Genomic DNA, 23,856 nt, shown 5'->3' with positions numbered 1-23,856 from the left:
CACAAAATTATCTTTATCCGTTTCAATTTTGTTTAAAAGACTAATGGAGAAATCAGCTCTTTGAGCTCACTGATCTTTGTACAGCACTTTAGCAGCCATCAGGATTGCTGAAGTCAATTTCCCTTAAAATTGAAAATTCCCAAGTTCACTGACTGTCACATCAATGGTAATTCTATGAACTTCTACCAATTTCTGAACTTCAGCCACAATTTCTTCATTTCTCCAGGTTGAATCTTTTCTCTCTTCATTCTTCTTTGAGATCTTCCCATCTATGCCTTTGTTTTAATCATCAATCTTAATCGAGTTAAAGCAGTAAATTTATGCTTCAGAGGTCAGGAACAGATTCCTCGAGTTCTCTGAGCAAAATAAATAGGGTTATTCTGATTTTGGACCCAATAGTCTATTCTCTTGTAAGGTGGGTTACAAACACTTAGGTTAATAGCTTTGGTTTGGAAGAAAATATTTCTTCTGGTTGGCAGCACCTTGCTATTTTACGTTTCCACCTCCTGCCAATTGGCAGAATACCCCCTGCTATTTTGAGACCCAAAGTAAAACATGACATTCACCTGGTAGAATTTGATGATGAAACCCTGTTTATATTTCATATCTACTTTATCCAGATGTAAATACCCATCGGTACTAGAATGAGTGGTATCCTCCACAATTCATGTCCTTCCTGAAGCTGTAAGTCCCCATGATTGATGCCCTTCCTGGAACTGTTAGATGTGACCGTATTTGAAAATAGGGGCTTTACAGATATAATTAAGATGTGGTGCTAGAGGACCAGGGTGAGCCATAACCCAGTGTGACTAGTGTCCTTGGGAAATGCCATGTGAACTGGAAGCCGATATTGGAGGGTTCTATGAGACACAAGCACCAGAGGCTGAGGCATCAGACAGATCCTCCTCAAGAGCACGTAGCGAGAACATGATCCTGCCTATATCTTGATTTTTAACCTCTAGCCTCCAGGAATGAGAAAATAGATTCCTGTTGTTTAAATTCTCCCAATCTGTGGTAAGTTTTTATGGCAGCCCCAGCCCTCTTAAGAAGCAACCAATACATCATCTAAATAAATACGGCTTCAGAGGTCAAATTGTCAAGTTCCACTGGCGCACATGATTGACAATAGTCTAGGGAACACGGGCTGCACTCAAGGCCCACTTACTAGCTGTGTGGCTTGGTAAGTAAGTAAGTGTTCTCTTTTGTAGAGTATTAGCTCCAGAACCAAACTATTTAGCTTCAATCTTATCATATCTGCTTGCCAATTGTGTGACCTTTGGCCGGTCACTAAATCTCTATATATAAAATGAGAGTAAATTGAGCCAATTTCAAAGAGGCGTTAGGAGGAGATATCTAGGCCACAGCACCATAGTTTCTTTTAAATGAATTGGTACATGTAAAGTATTTAGAACATTGCCTAGTATGTTAAGAACTCAAAAAATATTAGCGCTTTTATTTTAATTACTTATTTGTTTGAAGGGAAAGGTGGGGGTGCATTGAACTAACAGGTTTAGTTATTAATAGTTAATAAAATGACAAGTGGAATTATGCTGCAAAATTACAACTTCTTGATAGCAATTTCTTCTATCAAGTAATGAAGCTGTTTTCTGATCCAGAATCCTCTGAACCACTGTACAGTCTTGCCAAGGACTGTGCAGATTAACACATTTTCAAGGGAGGTAGCATCCCTCCCCTCCCCCCATTTTGCCCCTCTATATTTCTTGATGTTAAGATTAACCATCCAGTTACATTTGGACATGATTAAGGATTTTTGATTAGGCAACCTATTTCTTCCTTTATGAAAGAACCCACTCTTAAGTTTTACTTGTGTAAGTGTCAAGATTTACCTTCCATTCATGTTTTTACTGATATTTTGATATTGGAGACATAGTCTTAACAATGTACCCAGCAGTACCTTCAGGGCTTGTTAGCACCCTTTGTGCCTTAGTTAAAATTTTCTTCAAGAAGCTAGCTTTCTAGTATCTATACATTTCAGTAAATTCATGACTCTTCTTCCAATAACCTCTCACCTTACTGCTACATAATCACAATTTTCAATCACCTACATTTTATGTGGTTCCGTGGTCTACTTTCATAACATTTGCATCCTTGGAAATCCCATTTGGGCAGTTTTACTCTGTCCTAGAGAGTTCCTTTGAGAAATGACTCAACCCCAAGAATGGTTTATTATACCCATTCTTGCCACACTGCAAAGAAGTCTAGGCTTCTTAAGTCTTAGTTTTCAAAGATATTTCATATTAAATTACAATTTATCTTCCTAATTTACAGTCCTTGTTCTACCATCTTTTTTATAAGCTTCTCCTATATTCCATGAATATTACCACCAAAAAAAATGATGGTACAGTATAGGATTGATAACTAGTTGAGACTGTGCTCACTAGCTGTGATAACCACAGAAGACCCTATCAATTAGGCCAACAGATGAGGAAGCAGCAATTTTCTACCCTCCTATGAGGTTCTGGAAAAGAACACCTTTTGTTCTTTCAAGCACACTAATAAACAATAATGGCCTTTTAAATAAGTCGCATTTTTAAGACTAATTGAAAACAATTTTTATTCCCTTGCTCCCTCCATGATTATTTTCTTTTTTCTGTCAGAAAATATTCTGGTAGAACTAGTCATATTGGTGTTGATTTCATTAGGATAAAGGTATACATACAATAGGCTTTTTAATCTCTAAGGGGAAAATATTAAACTTAATGAAAATAGTTTCTTTCACTGACTTTGTCTTGTTTTAAGTCCTGTAGATGTTTTAAGATTATCCTGTAATGAGACTTTTGTAATAAATTCTGAGAATTCTAAGTTCTTTATTCCCACCCGTATTCACAAGCACCATATGGAAGCACTGTTCCTAGACCTGTGCCATGTGAGCATCCTTCCCTCCCTAGTGTATGCTAGTATAGGTGCCAAATTCAGATTTGCAGCTACGAAAGGTCTGTTTCCATAAAGGTGACAGCCAAGAAAACCCGAGTATAGTCACAATAGGTCAGTCCAACTTGATGACCCTTAACCACAAAGTGACTCTAACAAATCTATTTCCATTTTTATCAGCCTAATATCTGTTAAGTTGCTAATAGCTCTATAAAAACAATTATGGAAAAGATTTCCCAAATGCCAGGTTAGGCAATAAGCCAGAAATTTAAGGAAATGAAATTATTCTTTCAAGGTTAATGAATACATTCTCAACATATAAAATAATACCTATTAGTTTGTAAGACTCTACCTGAGTCAGCTGCCATCATAGTGAACTTAAGCTTTGCAAGTAAGATTTTTGTTTAAAATAAACCTATGAAAACAGCAGTGATGATGACTCAAAGGACATTTTATGACTGATTGAAATAGTTACTTTGTGCTACGCAATGTGATATATTGAACTAGAAGAAGCAATTTATGTCTTTAAGCCCATGTGAATGTTTTGCTATTTGTATAGTTATAGAAGAGAATATAAAATTAAGTTACAAATTGTTAACTTGTGTTCTTTTTAAATCAGATTTGTTTAAAATTCCAGTAAAATGTAGGCTATATCAAAATCATAAAAGTAAATTATAATACCAAGATTGCTGAAATGACAAATATTTTGTTACCTATAGATTTACAAGTTTTAAGAAATTGAGAATACAAAAAAATATTTATTTTACTGGCTGTTACTTGGGCATTCTAAGAAGTGAAGACATAAGATTGTGATTTAAAACAGAAGTGTCAAAAAATAAAATAAAACAGAAGTGTCATGTGAGGCTTTTGATAAAGTGCACATTCTAATCTGTCAATCTTGTGGGGTCTGCTCTTTTGCACTCCCTACAAACTCTTAGGTGATGGGATTGCCACAAGCCAAAATAACCTGTGAACAGCAAAATAACAAACAGCTGGGTTAGTGGAATCCAAGTTTGTGATCACATCTTCATTTTCTCTATTGAAATGCTTTATCTCTTAGTAACCACCGGGTCTTAATTTTCTCAATTTTAAAAGCCTGCCCTTTGCACCTTAATATTGGTGAAGACCATTTTTAATTGCCTTCTCTGTGTTTCCCTCTGTAGGGAGTGCCTTGGTGAAGCACATGAGCCTTGTGATTGCCAAACATGGAAAAATTGGCTACAGAAAGTAACCGAAATGAAACCAGAAGAACGTAAGCGAAATTTTAGATAGTTGTGCTACATATTTTCTAATAATTTTCAAAAGTACTACGGTCACATTCATTACAGGCTTCATTTAGGAGGTTCTCGAGTTTGTTAATACTAGAGCTCCCAGTTAACAGCACCTAGACTCTGACCGATGTCATTGTGGAGATCCCATGGTTTTCCCAGGAGGCAGTCATAGATGGGCTCCATTCTTCTAGAGAACTTATTCCCTGCCTAAGATGAAGGTAAACCTGGATCACAATTAGGCCCTACTCCTTCTCCACTTCCTGGAAGATCATCCAGCTTAGGGGGGGTTGGGGGGGGCATTTGCTGCTGTCAAGTGGGTCTGACTTAGCAACCCGATGTGTAATACAAGGAAACACTGCTGGTTCCTGTGCCATCCTCACAATTGTTCTTTGAGCCCTGGTGGTAGCATAGTGGCTTACACATTGGGCCATTGATTGGGTTACACAAGGTCAGCAGTTTAAAGCCACTAGCTACTCCGAGTTTAAAAAAAAAAAAAAGAGGCTTTCTACTCCTGTAACCAGTTTGTCTCAGAAATCCGCAAAAGAAGTCCTATCCTGTCCTACAGGGTTGCTATAAGTCATTATCGACTTGATGGCAATGACTTATTGGTAGTAGACCTGATATACTCTAATTCGAAATCCTGCTCTTAACCATGTAATTCACCTTAGGCTAGATCTCTGCCACTTTTTAGGATGTCTTTTTCCCACTTAATTAGTGTTCTTGGATAGAACATAAAATTCATTATGTTATTCTTTTCTTTTGTTAATCATTTTATTGTGAGTTCTTACAAATATTTTAACATCCCATAATTCAATTAGATCAAGCATAATTTTATAATTGCTACCTCAATCAAGATTTTCTTAAAATATGCTGTTCTACATTAAATTTTAAAATACTTATTTAAATATATGCCAGGATCAGTTCTAGGAATTCCATTAAAGATTCAAATAATGTTATTAAACTCTGAAATAGCCTCTATTGTGCCAATTAGAACAAGAATTATGTTTTCTATAAAATGATGGATAACTTACAGAATTTTCCATCATTTAAAGATGTATAGATGTTGATTCTGACAGCTCTTAGATTGTTATATTCTGATACTTAATTAAATTATACTTCTTATAAAAAGACCTAAACATACTATCATATATATACACACACAAGGATAAGCCGACCTGAATATCAGCCAAGGCACCTAATTTGACCACAAAATCTGCATTGAAATGTGCTGAAAAACTTGGCTTACACACAAATATGTACAGTAAGTTCTTAAGAAAAATGATCACTATGTAATCAACATAAACTGAAGTAAAAAGAGAAGCTTAAAGTTTGTAGGGCTAATGAAAGACTCACCAGATAGATTGAAGAGAGGTAAGGTATTTTGGATGTTAATAGTATTATAAAGGGAGAGATTATGAAATGTTCAGAGAATTTTCCAGAACAAGTTTTCACTGTAACGATAACTCTTTCCTAAACACAACTTACTCCATGAAAGCTTATAGAACTACAAGGCAGTAAACTATAATGCAAGTTAGGACCAGCATTCTCCAAGGGTGGGAGGGGAAAAACTCCTCTATTGCAGGCTACACAGCTGCCTTGTTGTAATGGCTTTGTGCTTTATTTGTTTCAACAATGGACAATGAAGGTCAAAAGAACATTTTAGAGCCTCTGAGCTAAAAATAACATTAATGCTGAAGTGAGGAAAAAGGCCCCTACATTTAACAAAACAAGTTTTAAATGTGAAATGTGCTTACTGACTAGATTTGTATGGCAGTAAATGGGATTATCTTTTTATAAATGACATTACCTCCACAGACTGACAAGTCATTTCTTACAACTTTTGCAATTACTAGTTTAACCTTAACAAGTTTTCTAGAATGGCCATACCGAGAACTACAAATTATATGGCTTTTAAGTACAAAACTTTGCTGTCTCACAGCTCTTAAAGGTTAGCACCTTGAATTCAAAATATTAGTTAGGCTATGTTCTCTGAAAGCTATAGGGAGGGGAAGAACTTACCAGACTACTGGTGCCCCAACTTGGCTTGCAGCTGAATATATAATAGCCCCTTTGACTGTCGGCCATCCTTCCTTTCTCTGCTCCTTTTTAATAATGACATCATTCCAACTGGATTTAGACACCACCCTAGCCCAGCATGGCTGATAATAGCTTCAATGACCCTTCACTCCTAAACAAGGTCATATTCATAGACCTCAGGGTTAATAATTCAAAATATCTTTGAGAACACAACTCAGTCCTTAAGGTAATCATAACTATCAAAGTTCCTTCTGATGCTATATTGTTCCAGCCGCCACCCTAAATCACATCATCTTCTGCAGAGTGAGTTTAGGAGTTTAAATCAATCCATTGTTGCTATTGTTTCTCTTACATATGTAGAATTCAAAGCCAATGCTTCACAGTGCAGCGTAAGCTGATCTGTTGCTGATACAGATTTAAATGGGAAGGTACTTAATGTTTCTTGTAATAAGACAGCCCTCGTCCTCTTCTGTTAACTCTTTAATAATGGGCTTTCTCTTTAACGATCAGTCTATATAGAGCCACCTCCCAGTGCCACTCCCTTCTCTCTCCTGGGACTTTTTTATGAAAGCTGGTGACTTTTCCTTTTGTCTTAAGGGAAAAAAGTACTTTCCAACTCTATGGAAATAGATTTATTGAAAACACCAGATCATTTAATTGGGGAAACAGCCTTTGAACATGTGAGGATCATAAATCCAAAGGGTAGCTGTTTTGTGCGGATAAGCCAGACTTGGACGTCAGCAGTAAAAAATAATCTGATTAGCTATCTAAGATATTCTGATTTGGCGAGGCATTAAGGAAATACTCTAGCAAATTCTCTGGGAAATAAACTTTCTCCATACTAATGAATCTGCTTTCAACCACTTTCTTTCGGAGAGCAAGCTTGCCCCTCCTGTGTTTACTTACTAGTAGTCGCGGTCATCTCAGAAACAGAATTAATGTTTAGGATAAAATAGAGTTCAAGTCAAATCATATGGAAGCCATTTAGTTATGTCCAACACCTTAAACTTTGGAGTAGCCTTACACATTCCAAGAGTCTGTTGCACAGTGAAGTGGAATAGCATTAATAAAACATGCAGGTGAGCTGCTGGCGACTCCTGTCTGAGTAACCCGGGACTTGGATCTGTGAGCAGGTTAAGAGCATGTAGACAAGAAGCGGAAGCGTAGAGCAGCCATTTTACTTTGGTCAAGTGTCCCGTCATTTGAACTCAACATTTTTAAACTTCAAATCTCAAAAGGACCTATTTCTCCCCTACTTGTGGACACCGAAGTTAGCTCCTTGTCTTTTTTTCTGAGAATTCCAAAGTAATTTTTTAAAATTTTTCTTTCAGTGAACCAGTGATAGTGCTCTTCAGTATAATTAGAGCTAGAAGGAAGACAAAACTGTGTGTTGTTTTGATGGTCTCTATTTTTCTTCTCTGGGTTCTAATTTCCATTGCAATGACTACCCAGAACTCAGATTCATGATTAAAGGGCTTATGAAGGAAGTTAACAAGTTGTAATACCAGTGAGAAATGCTCAGGGTTGAGTGGTTCAGCAAAACATATTACCAAGTTCTTTCAGGTCTGCTAAGAAATGCCCAAACATATCACTTCTCTATAAGCCTCAAACCACAGGCATTCCGTTCAAGATGTTTAGGTCAGCAAACCCAGTTCCCTGAATTGAGTACCAGAGGCACTCCAGTAAACCTTAGCATGAAGACTCTACTTTCATGGAGCAACAAACCCAGCTTCCCCAATAACGTGCCCAGAGGCCTCCACTCCACAAGCCAGCCTTCGCCACAAAAAGCACTCGGTTTTACCTGCTCTGTGGGTTGGGAAATCCATCAGTCTCTTCCATGCACTGGCCTTGGTTCTGCTGCTGCTCCTTTGATGTTATAGTTATCTTCTGAATCCAGGAGGTTCACCACACAGAGATCTCAGGTCCAGAGGACGTGCCCCATCCAGGTTCTTGCTGGTAATGAGAACCCTCTCCCTCCTCAGAGGGCTCATTATATACACAGCAGGATAGCATTCCAGAGAATCCTGTTCACAATTATTTACAGGTGAATCTTATCAGTATCTCCTCCCACCTTCTCACCAGATCTTGCAGGAAAGGTTGTTTGGTAAGGTTTAGAAGCAGGGGTCCTCAAACTACAGCCCTGCGGGCATGCGGCCCACTGAGGACATTTATCCAGCCCGCCAGGTGTTTTTGCCCCATTTGTGTTTTTACTTCAAAATATGATATGTGCAGTGTGCATAGGAATTTGTTCATAGTTTTATTTTTTTTAAAACTACAGCCCGGCCCTCCAACAGGTCTGAGGGATAGTGAACTAGCCCCGTTTTAAAAGTTTGAGGACCCCTGGTTTAGAGACTTTAGCTGGAAGAACCAAATTAAGTAATTCACTGCCCCTGCAGTATATTATGGGCATTCTTACCGGGCGGGGTAAGATACCCACAATTGTTTACTGGCACATCTTAAACATTCTCTAGCCCATAGGTTCCTCTTTTAAGTTCATAGCTAACTGGAATGTAAAATGGAATCTTTGAAAACATGCCATTTCTTATTATTGCAGATCTGAAATTATGCTAGAGTAAATTGAGATTAACATGACAAAGAGCATAGAAATTGTGGGGATTAGAGGATGGGGATAATTTGAGGGTCAACAAGAGCCAGATAATGAAGGGCTTCATTCTGTGTTAAATGAAGTTGATTTTTAACTTTAATGCAGTGGGTAGCAATTAAAATATTTTTAGTAGATTTATGTTTTTAAAAGGTTAACTATATAGGCAATATACTGGAAATGGGAAAAGCTGGAGAGGTACGTTGACCTTCTGTTTCAATAGTGGAAAGGACTGAGCCAATGCAGGAAGAACTCGTCTGAAGTCACGCGTTCTCTGATTGACTCTGCATAAATCATATCATTTAACAGGAGATAGTATAGAAACACAGCAGGCTAAGGGAAAATGATTATTTATAAACAAGTCTTATTTGATTCATTTTAAGTTTATTTAAATATGGATTTAAAAAATGAGCAGATTTCCAAGAGCCCAAGTGGAAAGCAAATGTTTTGAGAATGATGGGGGCAACAAATGTACAAATGTGGTTGACTCAATGCATGTACATATGGATTGCAATAAGAATTGTACAAACCCCAATAAAATGATTTAAAAATAAATATGGATAAAAAAAGAAACTGATACTTTCCATCTTTGCACTATGATGAAGAATTTCATTTGTTGCAACCTACCTTTTTAAGATACTATTTTCTAAAGTAATCACTGTTAATATAATTTTCTTTGATGTAATTTTTATAATGAGTGACATTATAGGTTTTAAAAATATTTTCCCCCAGTTTATTTGGACATGCTAGGGAAAATTTTTCTTTAAATCATGCTTCCTATGAGACTTTTGGAATATAAAACCAAAACTCACTGCTATCTGGTCAATTCCAACTCACAGCGACCCTATGGGACAAGGTAGAATTGCCCCTTTGGGTTTTCTAAGACTTTAAATCTTTACAGAAGCACACAGCCTAATCTTTCTCCCACAAAGCAACTGGTGGGTTTTAACTTCTGACCTTGTAGTTAGCAATTCAATACATAACCTAGTCTATTTTGGAATATAGCTCGTCAAAATTTCACTATTCAGAATGAATCCATGTTTTAAAATGATACCATAGCTCTTGATAGGAAAATAAACACAGGATTAAAATCGACAGTTAACATACAAAGGAAAAAAATGGCTTTCCCCACCTCTGAGTTGTATACTAAACCATTTATTTCTGTGTTTTTGCTTACTATCTCAAAGTTGTGGGAGTTAGTGAAGCATATGAGGATGCCGCCAATTGTCTGTGGTTGTTGACTAACTCCAAGCCTTGTGCAAACTGTAAGTCCCCCATACAGAAGAATGAGGGCTGCAATCATATGCAGTGCGCTAAGGTAAGACAGTAAAGAGTTTGCAGCTTTGAAATTGACATCTTAATGTAATCGGATGGCTAGCTCAAGGAAGAAATGTTATAAACATAACAATCTTGTGGGTTTCAGAATGGTTCTAGAATATTGCATGCTACATAATTTGTTAAATAATGTAGGTGTTGATTTATATTAATAATTTCATTTTCACAGTGTTAAAAGTAAGCTTGGGGATTTGATGTTATTTGGTTGGAACGCCAGAATCCTTTCCTCTTTTTACTCCACAGTGAGGGTCCTAGAAGAATTGCATTTATATATTTAGAAACTTTACTATTTTATATTGTATAATTATCATATATTATATGATATATGATATAATAATAACAAATTATAAAGTCCTACCTTTATTATTAGCTATTGGTAGGGATTCATTTTTGTCTTCCAAAAATATATTGTAAGTCATAACTTCTATGCCTGAAATGTGTTGTCTTTTTTATGTTAATGAGGCTCCCATAGTATGATATATGTCTCAAGTCAATCTCTCTTAAAATGTAAAGGAGCTTTAAAAAGCAGGTGAGGTAAAGGTAAACTGAGATAGGGGAAAGTGATCCTTAGCCACCTGGAGAACTCCAGGAACCGGAAGCTAGAGATCCAAACTCTGGACCTCCTGCCAGAGCTGACAGAGAGAAGGCTTTTGTATAGAGCTGGCACCATGGATTTGGACTTCTAGCCTCCTGAACTCTGAGAAAATAAATTTTTGTTTCTTAAGCCATCCACTTGTGGTATTTCTGCTAATAGCAGCGCTAGACAGAATTGGATAGTGCTCTAAAAAGAGATGCTTAAGATGGGAAGCCATTTTAGAATTTGGCAATGGGTAGAGGTAAGAAGAGTTTTAAGTTGCTTAACAGTAAAAGCCGAGATTTCCTTGAAGAGACTGTGGTAAAGTTATGGACATCAAAGGCAAGCCTGGTGAGGGCGCAGAAGAAAGGGAAGAAAGCTCTAGAGAAAGTCTCGATCATCTTAGAGAATGCATATGATGTCAGCAAAAGAACGTTGCTAGAAATGTTGACACTTCTGGAGAAGCTTTAAATGAAAATTATGGAATGAACAAATTTTAAATTATTTAAATTAACAAATGGTTAGACAATGTAAGAAGGATGAAGATGTTTATTCAGTGCTAAAGAATTTGCCTAAATAAGGTTCACCTGTTGGATGGAAGCTAGGTAGATTCTATCATATTACACAGAGAGCTAAAACCTCTACCTCTTACAGTTCTAGTCAGGGAACAGGCCAAAGAAGCTACATCTCTTGTCTTCTAAGAAAAGGACCATCCCTGGAGCAATTCTAAGATCAGTAGGACTGAGAGAAGAAGCAGCCCTTCTTGATTTCAAAGAGCCCCCTAGAATTCAAAGCGTCAGATCTTTACCAACTCAGTTCAGTTCTGGTGTGTGTTGCTGCTGCTCAGGTGTGCTATGGGGGTGGTACATGGCCTAAATCTGAGAGAGTCTGGGCTACCATGCCAAAGATGCAGGATGGGACCAAGAAGGTAAGCTTGCCATCCAGGTGGACTAGAAGAATGGAGTCACCGAAAGCCATTTCTTTGGACCTGGAAGCTGAAATCCAGGAACAAAGGGCCTCTCTCCAGAATCCAGAAAATATGGTCAATTCTCAGAGTCTGAAGTGCAGGGCAATTGCTAAATAATTTTATAAAGATCATTTAAAGCCTTAGAGCAGCGGTTCTCAACATATGGGCATGATCCCTTTGGGGGTCGAATGACCCTTTCATAGGGGTCACCCAATTCATAACAGTAGCAAAGTTACAGTTATGAAATAGCAGTGGAAATAATTTTATGGTTAGGGATCACCACAACATGAGGAACTGTATTAAAAGGTCATGGCTTTGGGAAGGTTGAGAACCACTGCCTTAGAGCAAATGTAAATTGCTCTCTAGGTTTTGAATTTGCTGGGTACATGCTATCACTTCTTTCCCTATGATTATTCCCATTTGTAATAGAAACGTCTACCTTGTGCCTGTTCTGTTATTATACTTTGAAGTAGATAGCTTGTAGTCCAGATTTAACAGGTTCACAGATGAGGAATTTTGCCACAGGATATGCCTAAAGTTACACCCAATATTTATTAAGATGATTCAGAAGATGTGATTTTGAACTTGGAGTTGATTTAAGAATTTTCTTATGGTATAATAGGGTTAATGTGTTTTGCATATATGGCAAGAACATGAATAGGGATAGGTCCTCAGCTAGAATATTATTAATTGAGAGCAGTGAATGTACAAATGTGCTTTACACAATTAATGTATGTATTGATTGTGATAAGAATTGTATGAGCCCGTAATAAAACAATTAAAAAGAAAAAAACAGCTAATAAAAAAAGAATATTATTAATTGAATTGAAAGTGTGTGGGAAAATGGAATTAAAAGATAATGGAACAAGGGAACAACAAGTGATCCAAATCAGTGGTGAGGAGGGTGTGGGAGGCCTGGTAGAGCATGATCAAGGATAATGTAACCAAGAGGAATTTCTGAAACCCTGGTGGGACTGAGCATGATAGTGGGACAGGAGGAAAGTCAAGGGAAATAGAGGGAAGAGCTGGGAGGTAAAGGGCATTTATAGAGGTCTAGATAAAGACATGTACATATGCAAATATATTTATATATGAGGATGGAGAAATAGATCTATGTGCATATATTTATAGGTTTAGTATTAAGGTAGAAGGACATTGGGCCTCTACTCAAGTACTCCCTCGATGCAAGAATATGTTCTTCTATTAAATTGGCATTCCATGATGCTCACCTTCCCAACACAACCGCTGAAGACAAAGCGGGTGAATAAGCAAATGTGGTGAAGAAAGCTGATGGTGCCCAGCTATCAAAAGATTATAGCATCTGGGGACTTAAACGCTTGAAGGCAAACAAGTGGCCATCTAGCTCAGAAGCAACAAAGCCCACATGGAAGAAGCACACCAACCTGTGCGATCACGAGGTGTCGAAGGGATCAGGTATAAGGCATCATCAGAAAAAAAAAATCTTAACCATAGTGAATGAAGGGGGAAGTGCAGAGTGGAGACCCAAAGCCCATTTGTCGGCCACTGGAGATCCCCTTGGAGAAGATGAGTCAGTCAGGGTGCAATGTAGCACTGATGAAGAATACAGCTTTCCCCCAGTTCCTAAATGCTTCCTCCCCTCACCCCCCAACTATCATGATCCGAATTCTACCTTGCAAGTCTGGATAGAGCAGAGGATGTACACTGGTACAGATAGGAGCTTGAGGCACAGGGAATCCAGGGTGGATGATACCTTCAGGACCAGGGGTGTGAGGGGTGACACTGGGAGAATAGAGGGTGAGTAGGTTGGAAGGAGGGAATCGATTATAAGGATCTACATGTGACCTCTTCCCTGGGGGGTGGACAACAGAAAAGGGTGAAGGGAGAAGTTGGACAGGGCAAGATATGACAAAATAATTTATAAATTATCAAGGGCTCATGAGGGAGAGGGGGGCGGGGAGGGAGGGGAAAAAAAGAGGACCTGATACAAAGGACTTAAGTGGAGAGCAAATGCTTTTGAAAATGATGAAGGCAATGAATGTACAGATGTGTTTTACACAATTGATGTATGTATGGATTGTGATAAGAGTTGTGTGAGCCCCTCGTGGAATTTTTCCATGAACTTGATGAAGCCTCTCACGTGTATTATAAATACTAATCTCTCTGCCTGTGGTTATAGTCTTATTTGGGAATGGGTTGTATTTGTTATATTAATGAGACAGGATTAGTGTAGTGTGTGTCTAGAGATGAGATGATCTCTTTAGAGTTATGAAAGAGATTAAATAAGTAAATGAGATAAGCAGAGATGGGGAAAGATTAATGGAGATCTCCAGGAAACAGAAACTGAAGAGACAAGATCATGTTCTTGCCCTATAACTGACAAAGAAAGAAAGCCTTCTAGCGCATAGGCTCTGCTAGCCTCCCAAGCCTTGAGAAAATACCTTTGTGTTTGTAGCTGTACTAAATAATTAATACAGCTGTGTTAATGTGTGTGTATATACATCTATATACCTCCTACAGGGCTGACTTAGCTGCACACAGTTTAGACTCAAACCCAAACCAGAACCCAGGAAATAGCCCTAAATTCAACTGGATCATGTTTATCCTTTTTCATGAACATAACAGAAGAATCTTTGTTTTTGTTTTGTTTTTAAAGAAGAGAAATGTGGAACTTAGTATCAGAATCCTAAATATTCCAGACTAAACCCACCCGCCCCCCATGACTAGCCCCCAAGTTGTTCCTCAAACCTTCCATTGAAACCACCTATAAACTAATTCTCAATTTAGCACAAAGAATAAAAATTTTCAACCTTGAGTGTTTTGTTTACTTTTTCTTAATTATCTACATATAAGACCAAAAGGTCAATAGCTTTTGTTTCCCCAATCTATGTGCACATGATTTAAAAGTCATACAATTCAATAGTTCAATCACATCAAGAAGAATTGTACATTTATTACCACATCAATTTTAGAACATTCCCCCCACCCTCATAGTTAAATCACCTTTAAAATGAGTTGTAAAATCACAATCAGTTCTAGTGTTCCCTCTCACCTCCGACCTTCATTGTTTATCCCAAAAATCCCCCTTCCCTCCCTGTCACCTACCCACTACCCCTAGATCACCTATAAACCCTTGTGTCAGTTATCACTGTGCATCCACTCCTCCTGTGCTTCACAAACTGGGAAACCCAACAGGAACAATAAAAAACAAAGTCAAAATAAGGTGGTAAGGATCATAATATAAAGACCAAAATACAAATAATGAGTAAGAGAGAAAAGACCCTCATCCGCATTCAAAAAGTCAAAATGAAATTTCTGTTATATAACAAGTGAGAGATACTTGTACCCAGAACAAATTTGTGTCTATGGGGAGGGCAGCGGGCCAAGCATTGAGGTTGATCCAGCATAATCAAGATTGATGTGGTAGTTACATAACCTGGTGTTGATTTGAGAGGATTATGAGTGAAGGGGTGGAGTCTGACCTGTCAATCAAAATACAACCAACGAGGCCTCTGTGTGGCATGGCCTCCTGAAAATTCTGGGAACTCCTGTATTTTCCTCCTTGGAGGCAGGAGGCACTGCTCTCTCCCTCTGCTCACTCTGAGAGACGCTCTACTGACAAGACACATGGCCCTGGGAGCTGGAGAAGCCACATGGACCTACCCTGATGCAACCAGACCTCTGCAGCCAGAGAAGCCACAATCTATACATAGAGACCCCCTGCCAGCACTAAGATGCTTACAATGCCACTGGATCCATAAGACTTCTAACCCCTTGGCCTGTGATATTCCTGCATTCAGCGTCATTGCATATGTTTCGTAAATCTGAAAAGGACTTTATAGATTGGCACTGGACATATGGGCTCATATCGGACTTATGGACTCGGTCTGGACTGGGCTGGGATGCTTTCTTAATGTACATTTATCTTTTATATAAAACTCTCTCTTATACACGCAAGAATCTCCCTGGATTTATTTCTTTAGTCTACCCAGACTAACACAGATACAATGGTCTCTCCTGATAGTAAGGCTGTTCAAGACTCTTACCCATGGATAGAGGGGATCTGCAAGCAGCTCAGTCTGACTAGATTCTCTGCAGATGGGTTTTTGGTTCCCACTCTCCTCCATAGCGTCTATAAATTAGGTGTTCAGAATTTTCGGCAGAGCTGCCTTCTCAACTTAGAGTCAGTCATCATGACAGGGACGGAGTAAAAGCCTGTGGGGCTAAAGCCTTCAGGACCTTCATTTGCTGAGGGGCAACTCACAGTAGGAAGAAAGAGTTGCAAGCATGAATTATTGGAATTTGGAATGTACAAAGTATAAATCTAGGAATGTTGGAAGTATAAAATGAAAGAGAACACATGAAGAGTGATCCTAGAAGTTAATGGGCTAAAATGGACTGGTATTGGCCATTTTGAATCAGAAAATCATATGGTTATGCCAAGAATGATACATTTAAGAGGAATGGTGTTGCGTTCATTGTCCAAAAAAGACATTTCAGTTCTATCTTGAAGTACAATGCTGTCTGTAATGGGATTGTATCTATCTGCCTTTAAGGAAATCCAATCACTACAACTGTCGTTGAAGTTTATGCACCAACCACTAAAGTTGGTGATTTTGTCTTGCTTAGTGCTACAATCAATGCTCTTGGAAGCATCAGTCAAGTGGGTAAATCTGCACAAGAAAGACCTCTTTACAGTTTAGAATAGCCAGGATGTTACTTTTAAGGACACCTCACCCAAGCCATGTATTTCCATTCGCCTTATATGCATGTGGAAGTTGGGAGTTGACTAAGGAAGACCTAAAAAAAATCAACACATTTGAAAGATGGTGTTGACAAAGAATATTGAAACTACCATGAACAAACAGGTCAGTCTTGGAAGAAGTACAGTCAGATGCTCCTTAGAGGCGAGGGTAGTGATTGTTAAAGTGGAGGGACCGTGAGAAAGGAAGGCCCTTGATAAGAAGAATTGACACCACGGTTGCAATAATGAGCTGAAGGGTTAACAATTGGGAAGAGGGTGCCACAGTGGGCAGTGCTTCATTCTGTCACACATGGAGTCCCTGAGGCAGAACTGACTCGACAATACCTAATAACAACAACAGGACACAAACGATGAATCAAAAGGAAAATGAATGAAGCTTTTGGTTAGAAATATCTCAACAAAACTGCCAACAAGGTTTGTGTCCTGATCTGGAGAAGCTAATTTGAACATTCACATGTAAAAATAAAAATAATAGCTAAGAAAATGCTGAAAAAGAATGGTGAGAGTTGTTATATTATAAAGGCTCAATTACTAAAAACAATATGGTATCTCCACATAAATAGGCGAATCAGTGAAATAGAATAAAAAGAAATTAAACCGAGCTACATGAGATTTTAATGTATAGTAAAGATGGTTTCTCCGACCTTGGACTTCAATATACAGCCATTGAACAACTAACTGGGCAGCCATCTGAAAATAAAATGGAATTTAGACCCATATATTTATATACATTTCAAAGGACTCAAAGATTTATACTTTTAAAAAGGAAAGCAACATCCCCTTATAAACTTTTCATAGGAAAATCTTTGTGACTCAAAATCCATAAACATAAAAGTGATGTTTTTATATAAGAATGCTCATATTTTTGCATTATCTGATAATTCTGGTACTTAATGCATGACATTTTCTAAGAAAACAAGAAACCACTTTTATGTTCCTATTTTACTTAGAGACCTTTTAAATGTAACCTGTTTCAAAAACCAATTTGTTGAAATCACCAGTTTTGTGAATTTGACTGTCCTCAGTTTATGTAAAATTACCACACACTTGAAAAATAAAACATCTTTGTCTTATTTGAAAATATTGACATGTCAAATCTTTGTGACTAGTTTATAGCTTATTATTTACATTTTAACTTCCCTTAGCAACATTTTAAACTACCTCCCCATATTTCGGCCTTCAGAAGGAAGCCTGAGAAAGAGGTCTTTGCGGAGATTCACTCCTGCTCATACAGGCAGCTTGGCAGCATCACTACAACTTAATTGGCTAGAAAACAGGTTATAGCTTTAGGCGCATGAAGAGATGATTGCATATGTGTTTGCTTTTGAAGTGCAAGTATGACTTTTGCTGGATTTGCCTAGAAGAATGGAAAAAACACAGCTCTTCCACCGGAGGTTATTACAGATGTACTCGCTATGAAGTGATTCAGCATGTGGAGGAGCAATCTAAGGAAATGACTGTGGAGGTAAAGAACTCTGTCCACTCTACTTAATGCCATTGAAAGTATTTTCCATATCTCCCTTTTCCTAGATTCATCTTAATGAGGCATTACATTGAATACACATTAGAGTATCCCTTAATTTAAATAAAATAGCTGTATAAACTTAGCTATTCCCTCCCCCCTTTTTTTATTTTGGTGAAGATACGTTTTATATATTCCTGCTTCTTTCTGTAATGATTTTAATATTTTTATCTCAAGTAACCTTTGTAAAAGTTATTTACGAACTTTTATTTCCTAGGCTGAGAAAAAACACAAACGATTTCAGGAACTGGATAGATTTATGCACTACTACACAAGATTTAAAAACCATGAGCATAGCTATCAGGTATGTTCCAAACCATTTCATATGCGCTCTATTACACTGTTGTGAATAAACACAACGAATGATACAAATTCTTCTTTTCTGTTGCTTCAGTTAGAACAGCGCCTTCTTAAAACAGCCAAAGAAAAGATGGAGCAGTTGAGTAGAGCTCTCAAAGAAAGTAAGTTATATGTCGTATATCTGGTAATGTAAAATATTCTCTTATGTTAAATCACTTCACTGGTCAGGAGATTGAGCTCATTAAAGAATACATTAACCTCATCAATTTATTGGTACCATGTGAGTTCTCTGAAACCTTCAGTGCAGCTCAGCATCCATGGCCTCTGTGATGGGATCTCCCACCCGGCTTCTCTACTACAAAGAGCCCTGTTGCTGCAGTGCTTAAGTGCTCACTTGCTAACTGAAAGGTTGCTGGTTTGAACTCAACAGCTACTGTGAAGAAGAACGATGTGGCGGTCTGTTTCCTTAAAGACTGTAGCCGCCCAATGGGGCAGTTCTACTCCATTCTATTGTGTTCCTTTATTCCAGTGTGTTCCCCAAGTGAGTACTAGCATCCTGTGGGGGTGCTGGAACAATCCAGGAAGGGCTGCAGAAGCAGATACCTGTACTTTATCTTAGATTAACTTCTTCACATTGTGTCAACACCCTGGTTATTTTGTTCCAGTGTTTCACTTCCATTTAGTGCCCACTGTCTCTAAACTGTCTTGGCTATACTTTAAAAAGTTACTGACCTTTTGGTTTTCTATGTAGGTATTTAAGGAAAAGTAAACAAAACACTCAAGGATAATAATTTTTACTCACTGTGCTAAACTGTTAACTAGTGTATAGTTTCAGTGGAAGGTTTGAAGAGCAACAGATTGAGCAGTCTGAGTAATTCTTTATTTTTGGGTTTTTGTTGGGAAGGTAGGCCAAATAAGTTCTGGAACTTACGCTGTATACAATGATTTGTTTGTTTACCTAGCATATTCATAATGAGAGCCACAGTTTGTCAGGTGAACATGGGACTTTGCTTATGTTGACTCCCAGAATAAGCAGTTACAGTCTAAGAAACTCACGGGCAGTTCTACCCTGTGCTATGTGTTGCTCGGAGTCAGTATTGACTCAGTGGTGGTGGATTGTTTTGTTGTTGTTGTACATTGTTGCGGAAAGTAGAGGGACCCTCACAGACATTCCTAACCTAGTCAATAGAGCAAACTCCTCATGGAACCTAGTTCCTGAGAACCTTAGCAGAGTACCTAATGGAGTAGACGTCATAAACATTTTTGAAAGAAATGAACACACTGGTATACAATGAATGGATGTTTGGGGATCAAAAAGCAAATTGTGAGAAAGGACTGACCTAGGGGTCCTAAGACTTAAGATCTAAAAGGACTTTTCTAAACATATATTGAGCATGCGTTGTCTCATTAGGATATAGTATCCTACGTTGACCCCGCAGAATATAAATTCTAATGTGCATGTGCTTTAAAAAGTCATATTTTTAAATGATCATAACATATATAAAAGGTGAGTGTTAAGCCTAAAGCTATTTGTTTTTTGTTTGTTCCTATTTATATACTGAGTGCCCACACCCTCTTCATGAGATTAATTCCTACAGAATCAGAAACTAAGAGTGAAAACAGCCTTGTTAGCAGCTTTGTCTTCTTGTTCATTATTACCAATTAGAGATTACTATTGGTATAATCACAGGGTTTTTTCCAGCAAGAAATATAGCGAGGTACTTGTTGTAATTCTTCAGCAGCAGAGTTCCCCTAGGGATACGGGGATACCCCAAAAAACTTAAAACCTTTGGGTTGGCCTTCAGCTACATCTGTGTACCAGCAGTGTGGAAAGGCACCAAGGATGAGAGTATGTATCCCTCAGTGACTCCACAGGACTCCTGGACCACTAAGGCGTGTGCTTCATTTATCAAAGCATACATGTCAAATGTGCCCTGCATGAGTATTTTATATACGTTGTCAGGATAGTTGAATTAGCTACTAGCAGAACTACTTCAAATAGTTTCTTCTAAGGGCTCCTCCTTCTTGGTTTTTTATTCTTTTTTAAGAACACATAGTTGTTCGTTTAATTTAATACCATGTTTGTAAAACAGAATTTCACTGTGCCTGAATTACTTTATAGCTGAAGGAGGCTGTCCAGATACCACATTCATTGAAGATGCAGTTCATGTGCTCTTAAAAACTCGACGCATTCTCAAGTGTTCTTATCCATATGGATTTTTCTTAGAACCTAAAAGCACAAAGAAAGAAATATTTGAACTCATGCAAGTAAGATACCTTTTTTTAAATTAAATATAAATAGTAGTTGTTATTATGAAAAACAAATTATCTCCCTTTTTCAATCACTACATTTTCTCTTACTTGGGTATGATTAGTAAACAATTTTGTTTTCATTTTTAGCATGGTTTTAAATAAAGGAGAGTGACCATTAATAAACTGAACTTTTCTTTGTGTGTAAGTATATCACTGCAGGTTTGAATACATTCTGGGTTTTACAAACATTTCCCACACATTCATTTCTGTGTTTTCTACTGGTTCAGGTGAAAAATCTGACCTATTTCTGATTGTATGACTAGAATTTTGATCTTCGTAGATTAAACAAGCCACATTAAATACAGGATGGGTAACTTAAAAGCTTATCTTCAGAGTAAAACTGTAAAAATTACAGTTTTTAAAAACCAAAATACCTAAGCCAACTGACATCACAGTAGCTAACTAAAAGTATTATGCATTCATCTGGTTTGAAGCCACCAAACGTTCTTTCTTGGCTACAGTTCTCATACCTTCCCTCTGCACTTCTCTCTACTAATTTATGCCTGCATTTCTTTCAAGGCTCAGTATTCACTTCCTCCATAAAGCATTCTAGAGCTAACCCCAAATTAGTGTTCTTGGCCTCCTTCAGATCCCTGCAGTATTTACATATAATCTACATTACACTGTCATGCATTTGCTTGTATTATGCCTCCGAATGTATTAGGTTTTTCTGTGGATATATTCCTTATGTGGATGATAAATCTATTGTACTCACCAGTTTCTTGTGAGCTTGTCCCAACTGTATGTATGTAATGCCTATCAGATAATGCTATTAATTTAAGATGTCTTTACATATGACTCTTCTTTCTTTCACAAACTGGAAATAATATGCAAAATAGGAAACATGTTAAAAAGGACCTAATCTCATTAATTTCTAAAATCAAAAGAGTTTGATTTAACAGAAACCAGATCAACTCTCAATTTTCTGTTAACTAACCCACCCAACCTATGATCTTTCTTTTTTCCCCCCTCATCATCTTTACCATAGACAGACCTAGAAATGGTCACAGAAGACCTTGCTCAAAAAGTCAATAGGCCTTACCTTCGCACACCCCGCCACAAAATAATCAAGGCGGCATGCCTTGTGCAGCAGAAGAGGCAAGAGTTCCTGGCCTCCGTGGCTCGGGGGGTTGCTCCTGCAGACTCACCTGAAGCTCCAAGGCGCAGGTAACAGGGATGATGAACACTGTGGGAGTCATTCTAACTCTGCACGTGCTAGCAGGTGATATATTAGCCAACTAGGTTCACAGTCCTGGACGTTACCTACACCTGGAATGTGGTCAACTGACAAACACTAGTAACCTCTGTTGGGCAATCTCCCTAGTACTGTCTCTGGTTTTTTTCTTTTGTTTGCCATTTTGTAGTTCCTCAGACTACCCTAGGCTAGTTTAATTGCACACTTCAGGTGAAGTCAATAGTAATTCAAATAGTGTTGTAAGGCATCAACTTAAATATGGAATATATGTAGTGATATATTTGGTTATGAACATCTTGTCATGTAGAATTTGAAAACCTTGCCAACTTATTTGATCTGGTCATCGTCATATTTTTGTAGGAAGAGTTTGTGAAGAAATTTGAAATCTAATATGTATAAAGTTGCTTAAGGTATTTAAATCATCCATTAAAGACCCGTTAGATTTCAGTTGTTTTATTTCAGATTCCTTATGGGGAGTTATATATTGAATGTATTTTTTTTTCATAATAATTAAAAGCCCCCATTAAAATTATTTTTAAAATAAAAATAAATCATATTAAAAGCATTAGAAATTCCTTTGACTTGCCTTTTACATAACTAACAAAAATGGAAGCAATCATAAAATACTGTGTTAAAAGATGGTGATTTTTAGTTTTCCAACACATTTCACCAATATAAGGCAATTTAGATTTTTAAAAGAAATAACACAATTACCCTCTTGATAGTTGATCTAGTTTGTTTAAGCAAGTTCCAAGCAGAGGGATTAAGAATAATGTTCAGAGGGCAGGGGTCTGGTTGTTGTACTTTGTGGTGCTGACAATGTATCAAATGGTATGTCTAATTTCTTTGTAGCTTTGCTGGTGGAACATGGGATTGGGAATATTTAGGATTTGCATCACCCGAGGTAATTGTATGGGGATGGGAAGAGGGGAGGGGGTGCTGGGAGGGTTGTGTTTTGTTTTGAATTGTATTTTTCTTTAATGTAGTTCTTTTTGCATTTGCACCTGATCTGTTCTAAATCCCACTGCTATTTCTAGTCAGTGATGCTTTCTCTTTCTTTTGAAACAAAAATGCATCTGCAGAGCCTACAGTTAGCTCTTTATGGTATTGGATTATCATCACATTATTATATTTGTTTCCCTTATATTGTTTTCTGATTACTGAACAATCAAATATAAGGCAAATTTTAGAGCATATAGCTTGGAAAAATATATTCTGATTTGTCAATAGAGATAAAAATTTTATTTGATAGAATTATATTTCTAGTTATATTGTTTCAGTCTGATTCTATTAAAAACTTAATTAAAAAGTACTCCTTTTTTAAGTTACTGCAACAGACATAAGAGAATTTATTCATAATCATTGGCTTGTCAAGGTGGAAGCTTGACATTAATAATCTTTATGCAGAAAGAAGTCCTTTTCCTACTTGCTTTCTGCTTTCCCTTAGGTCTTTTACACTCTGCTTGTTTGCTGGTTTTGTTATTGATGGCCATTTTAAATTACAGATGACCTAAATTACTAACATTGCAAAAGCAGTTGCTACAAATAAAAATAAGATAGAGTAAAAATCATCATATTGCGTTTTTCTTTTCTTTTTTTTAGATTTAAATTGCCAATGGTCACCACTGAATATATTCTAAAGGGTTTTCGCAATTAGCTCTAATTCTGAATCCTTTGATTTTTATGAAAACAGAAAACCATTCAATTCTTAGGACTTTGGGGCCGGGGCAGTCTTTTATCATTTCTAGCCCGCTTGTTAGCTGCACCTGAAAAGCTAGAATGGATGCCGATCTGGAAATGGCTGTGGCTTGTTTCAGTCAGCCTCTGCTCTTGTCAGCTGCTGAGGGCACTGGCCCTCACTTGTGGCCTTTTGTGTTGATAGACGCAGCAGCCAGGATATATTGCGCTCAGATGTGGAAATTGTCTCTAAGTGAAGTGCAAGAAATTTTAATATGTGAATGAAGTCTTAATTCTAAAACGAGTCGTGAACCTTTTTCTTCATCTAATCCTGCACTTCATAATTGTTTTTGTTGTAATACGTTTACAGCTTTGGGGGTGTTTTGCTAAATCATTACCTGAAAGGAGTCATAAGCAAGCGTCAATT

At 37.5% G+C, this 23,856-nt stretch overlaps 1 protein-coding gene across 4 annotated transcripts in view; it reads left to right on the top strand.

Annotated features, from left to right (window-relative positions):
- Nucleotides 1–23,856, top strand: part of ANKIB1 (ankyrin repeat and IBR domain containing 1) — a 180,876-nt gene that overhangs the window by 148,790 nt on the left and 8,230 nt on the right. For all 4 annotated transcript variants that reach the window (XM_075558424.1, XM_075558423.1, XM_075558422.1 and 1 more), the window contains 8 exons: nucleotides 4,056–4,144; nucleotides 9,990–10,120; nucleotides 17,753–17,887; nucleotides 18,162–18,248; nucleotides 18,339–18,405; nucleotides 20,367–20,512; nucleotides 21,546–21,724; nucleotides 22,605–22,656. In XM_075558424.1, coding sequence (XP_075414539.1) covers nucleotides 4,056–4,144; nucleotides 9,990–10,120; nucleotides 17,753–17,887; nucleotides 18,162–18,248; nucleotides 18,339–18,405; nucleotides 20,367–20,512; nucleotides 21,546–21,724; nucleotides 22,605–22,656 — 886 coding nt within the window. The remainder of the gene's footprint in view (nucleotides 1–4,055; nucleotides 4,145–9,989; nucleotides 10,121–17,752; nucleotides 17,888–18,161; nucleotides 18,249–18,338; nucleotides 18,406–20,366; nucleotides 20,513–21,545; nucleotides 21,725–22,604; nucleotides 22,657–23,856) is intronic.

This window comes from Tenrec ecaudatus, chromosome 9, assembly GCF_050624435.1.
Source record: "Tenrec ecaudatus isolate mTenEca1 chromosome 9, mTenEca1.hap1, whole genome shotgun sequence".
Classification (NCBI taxonomy): Eukaryota; Metazoa; Chordata; class Mammalia; order Afrosoricida; family Tenrecidae; genus Tenrec; species Tenrec ecaudatus.
Note: the sequence above shows the minus strand (reverse complement) of the source record. Positions and strands in the feature narration are given on the sequence as shown.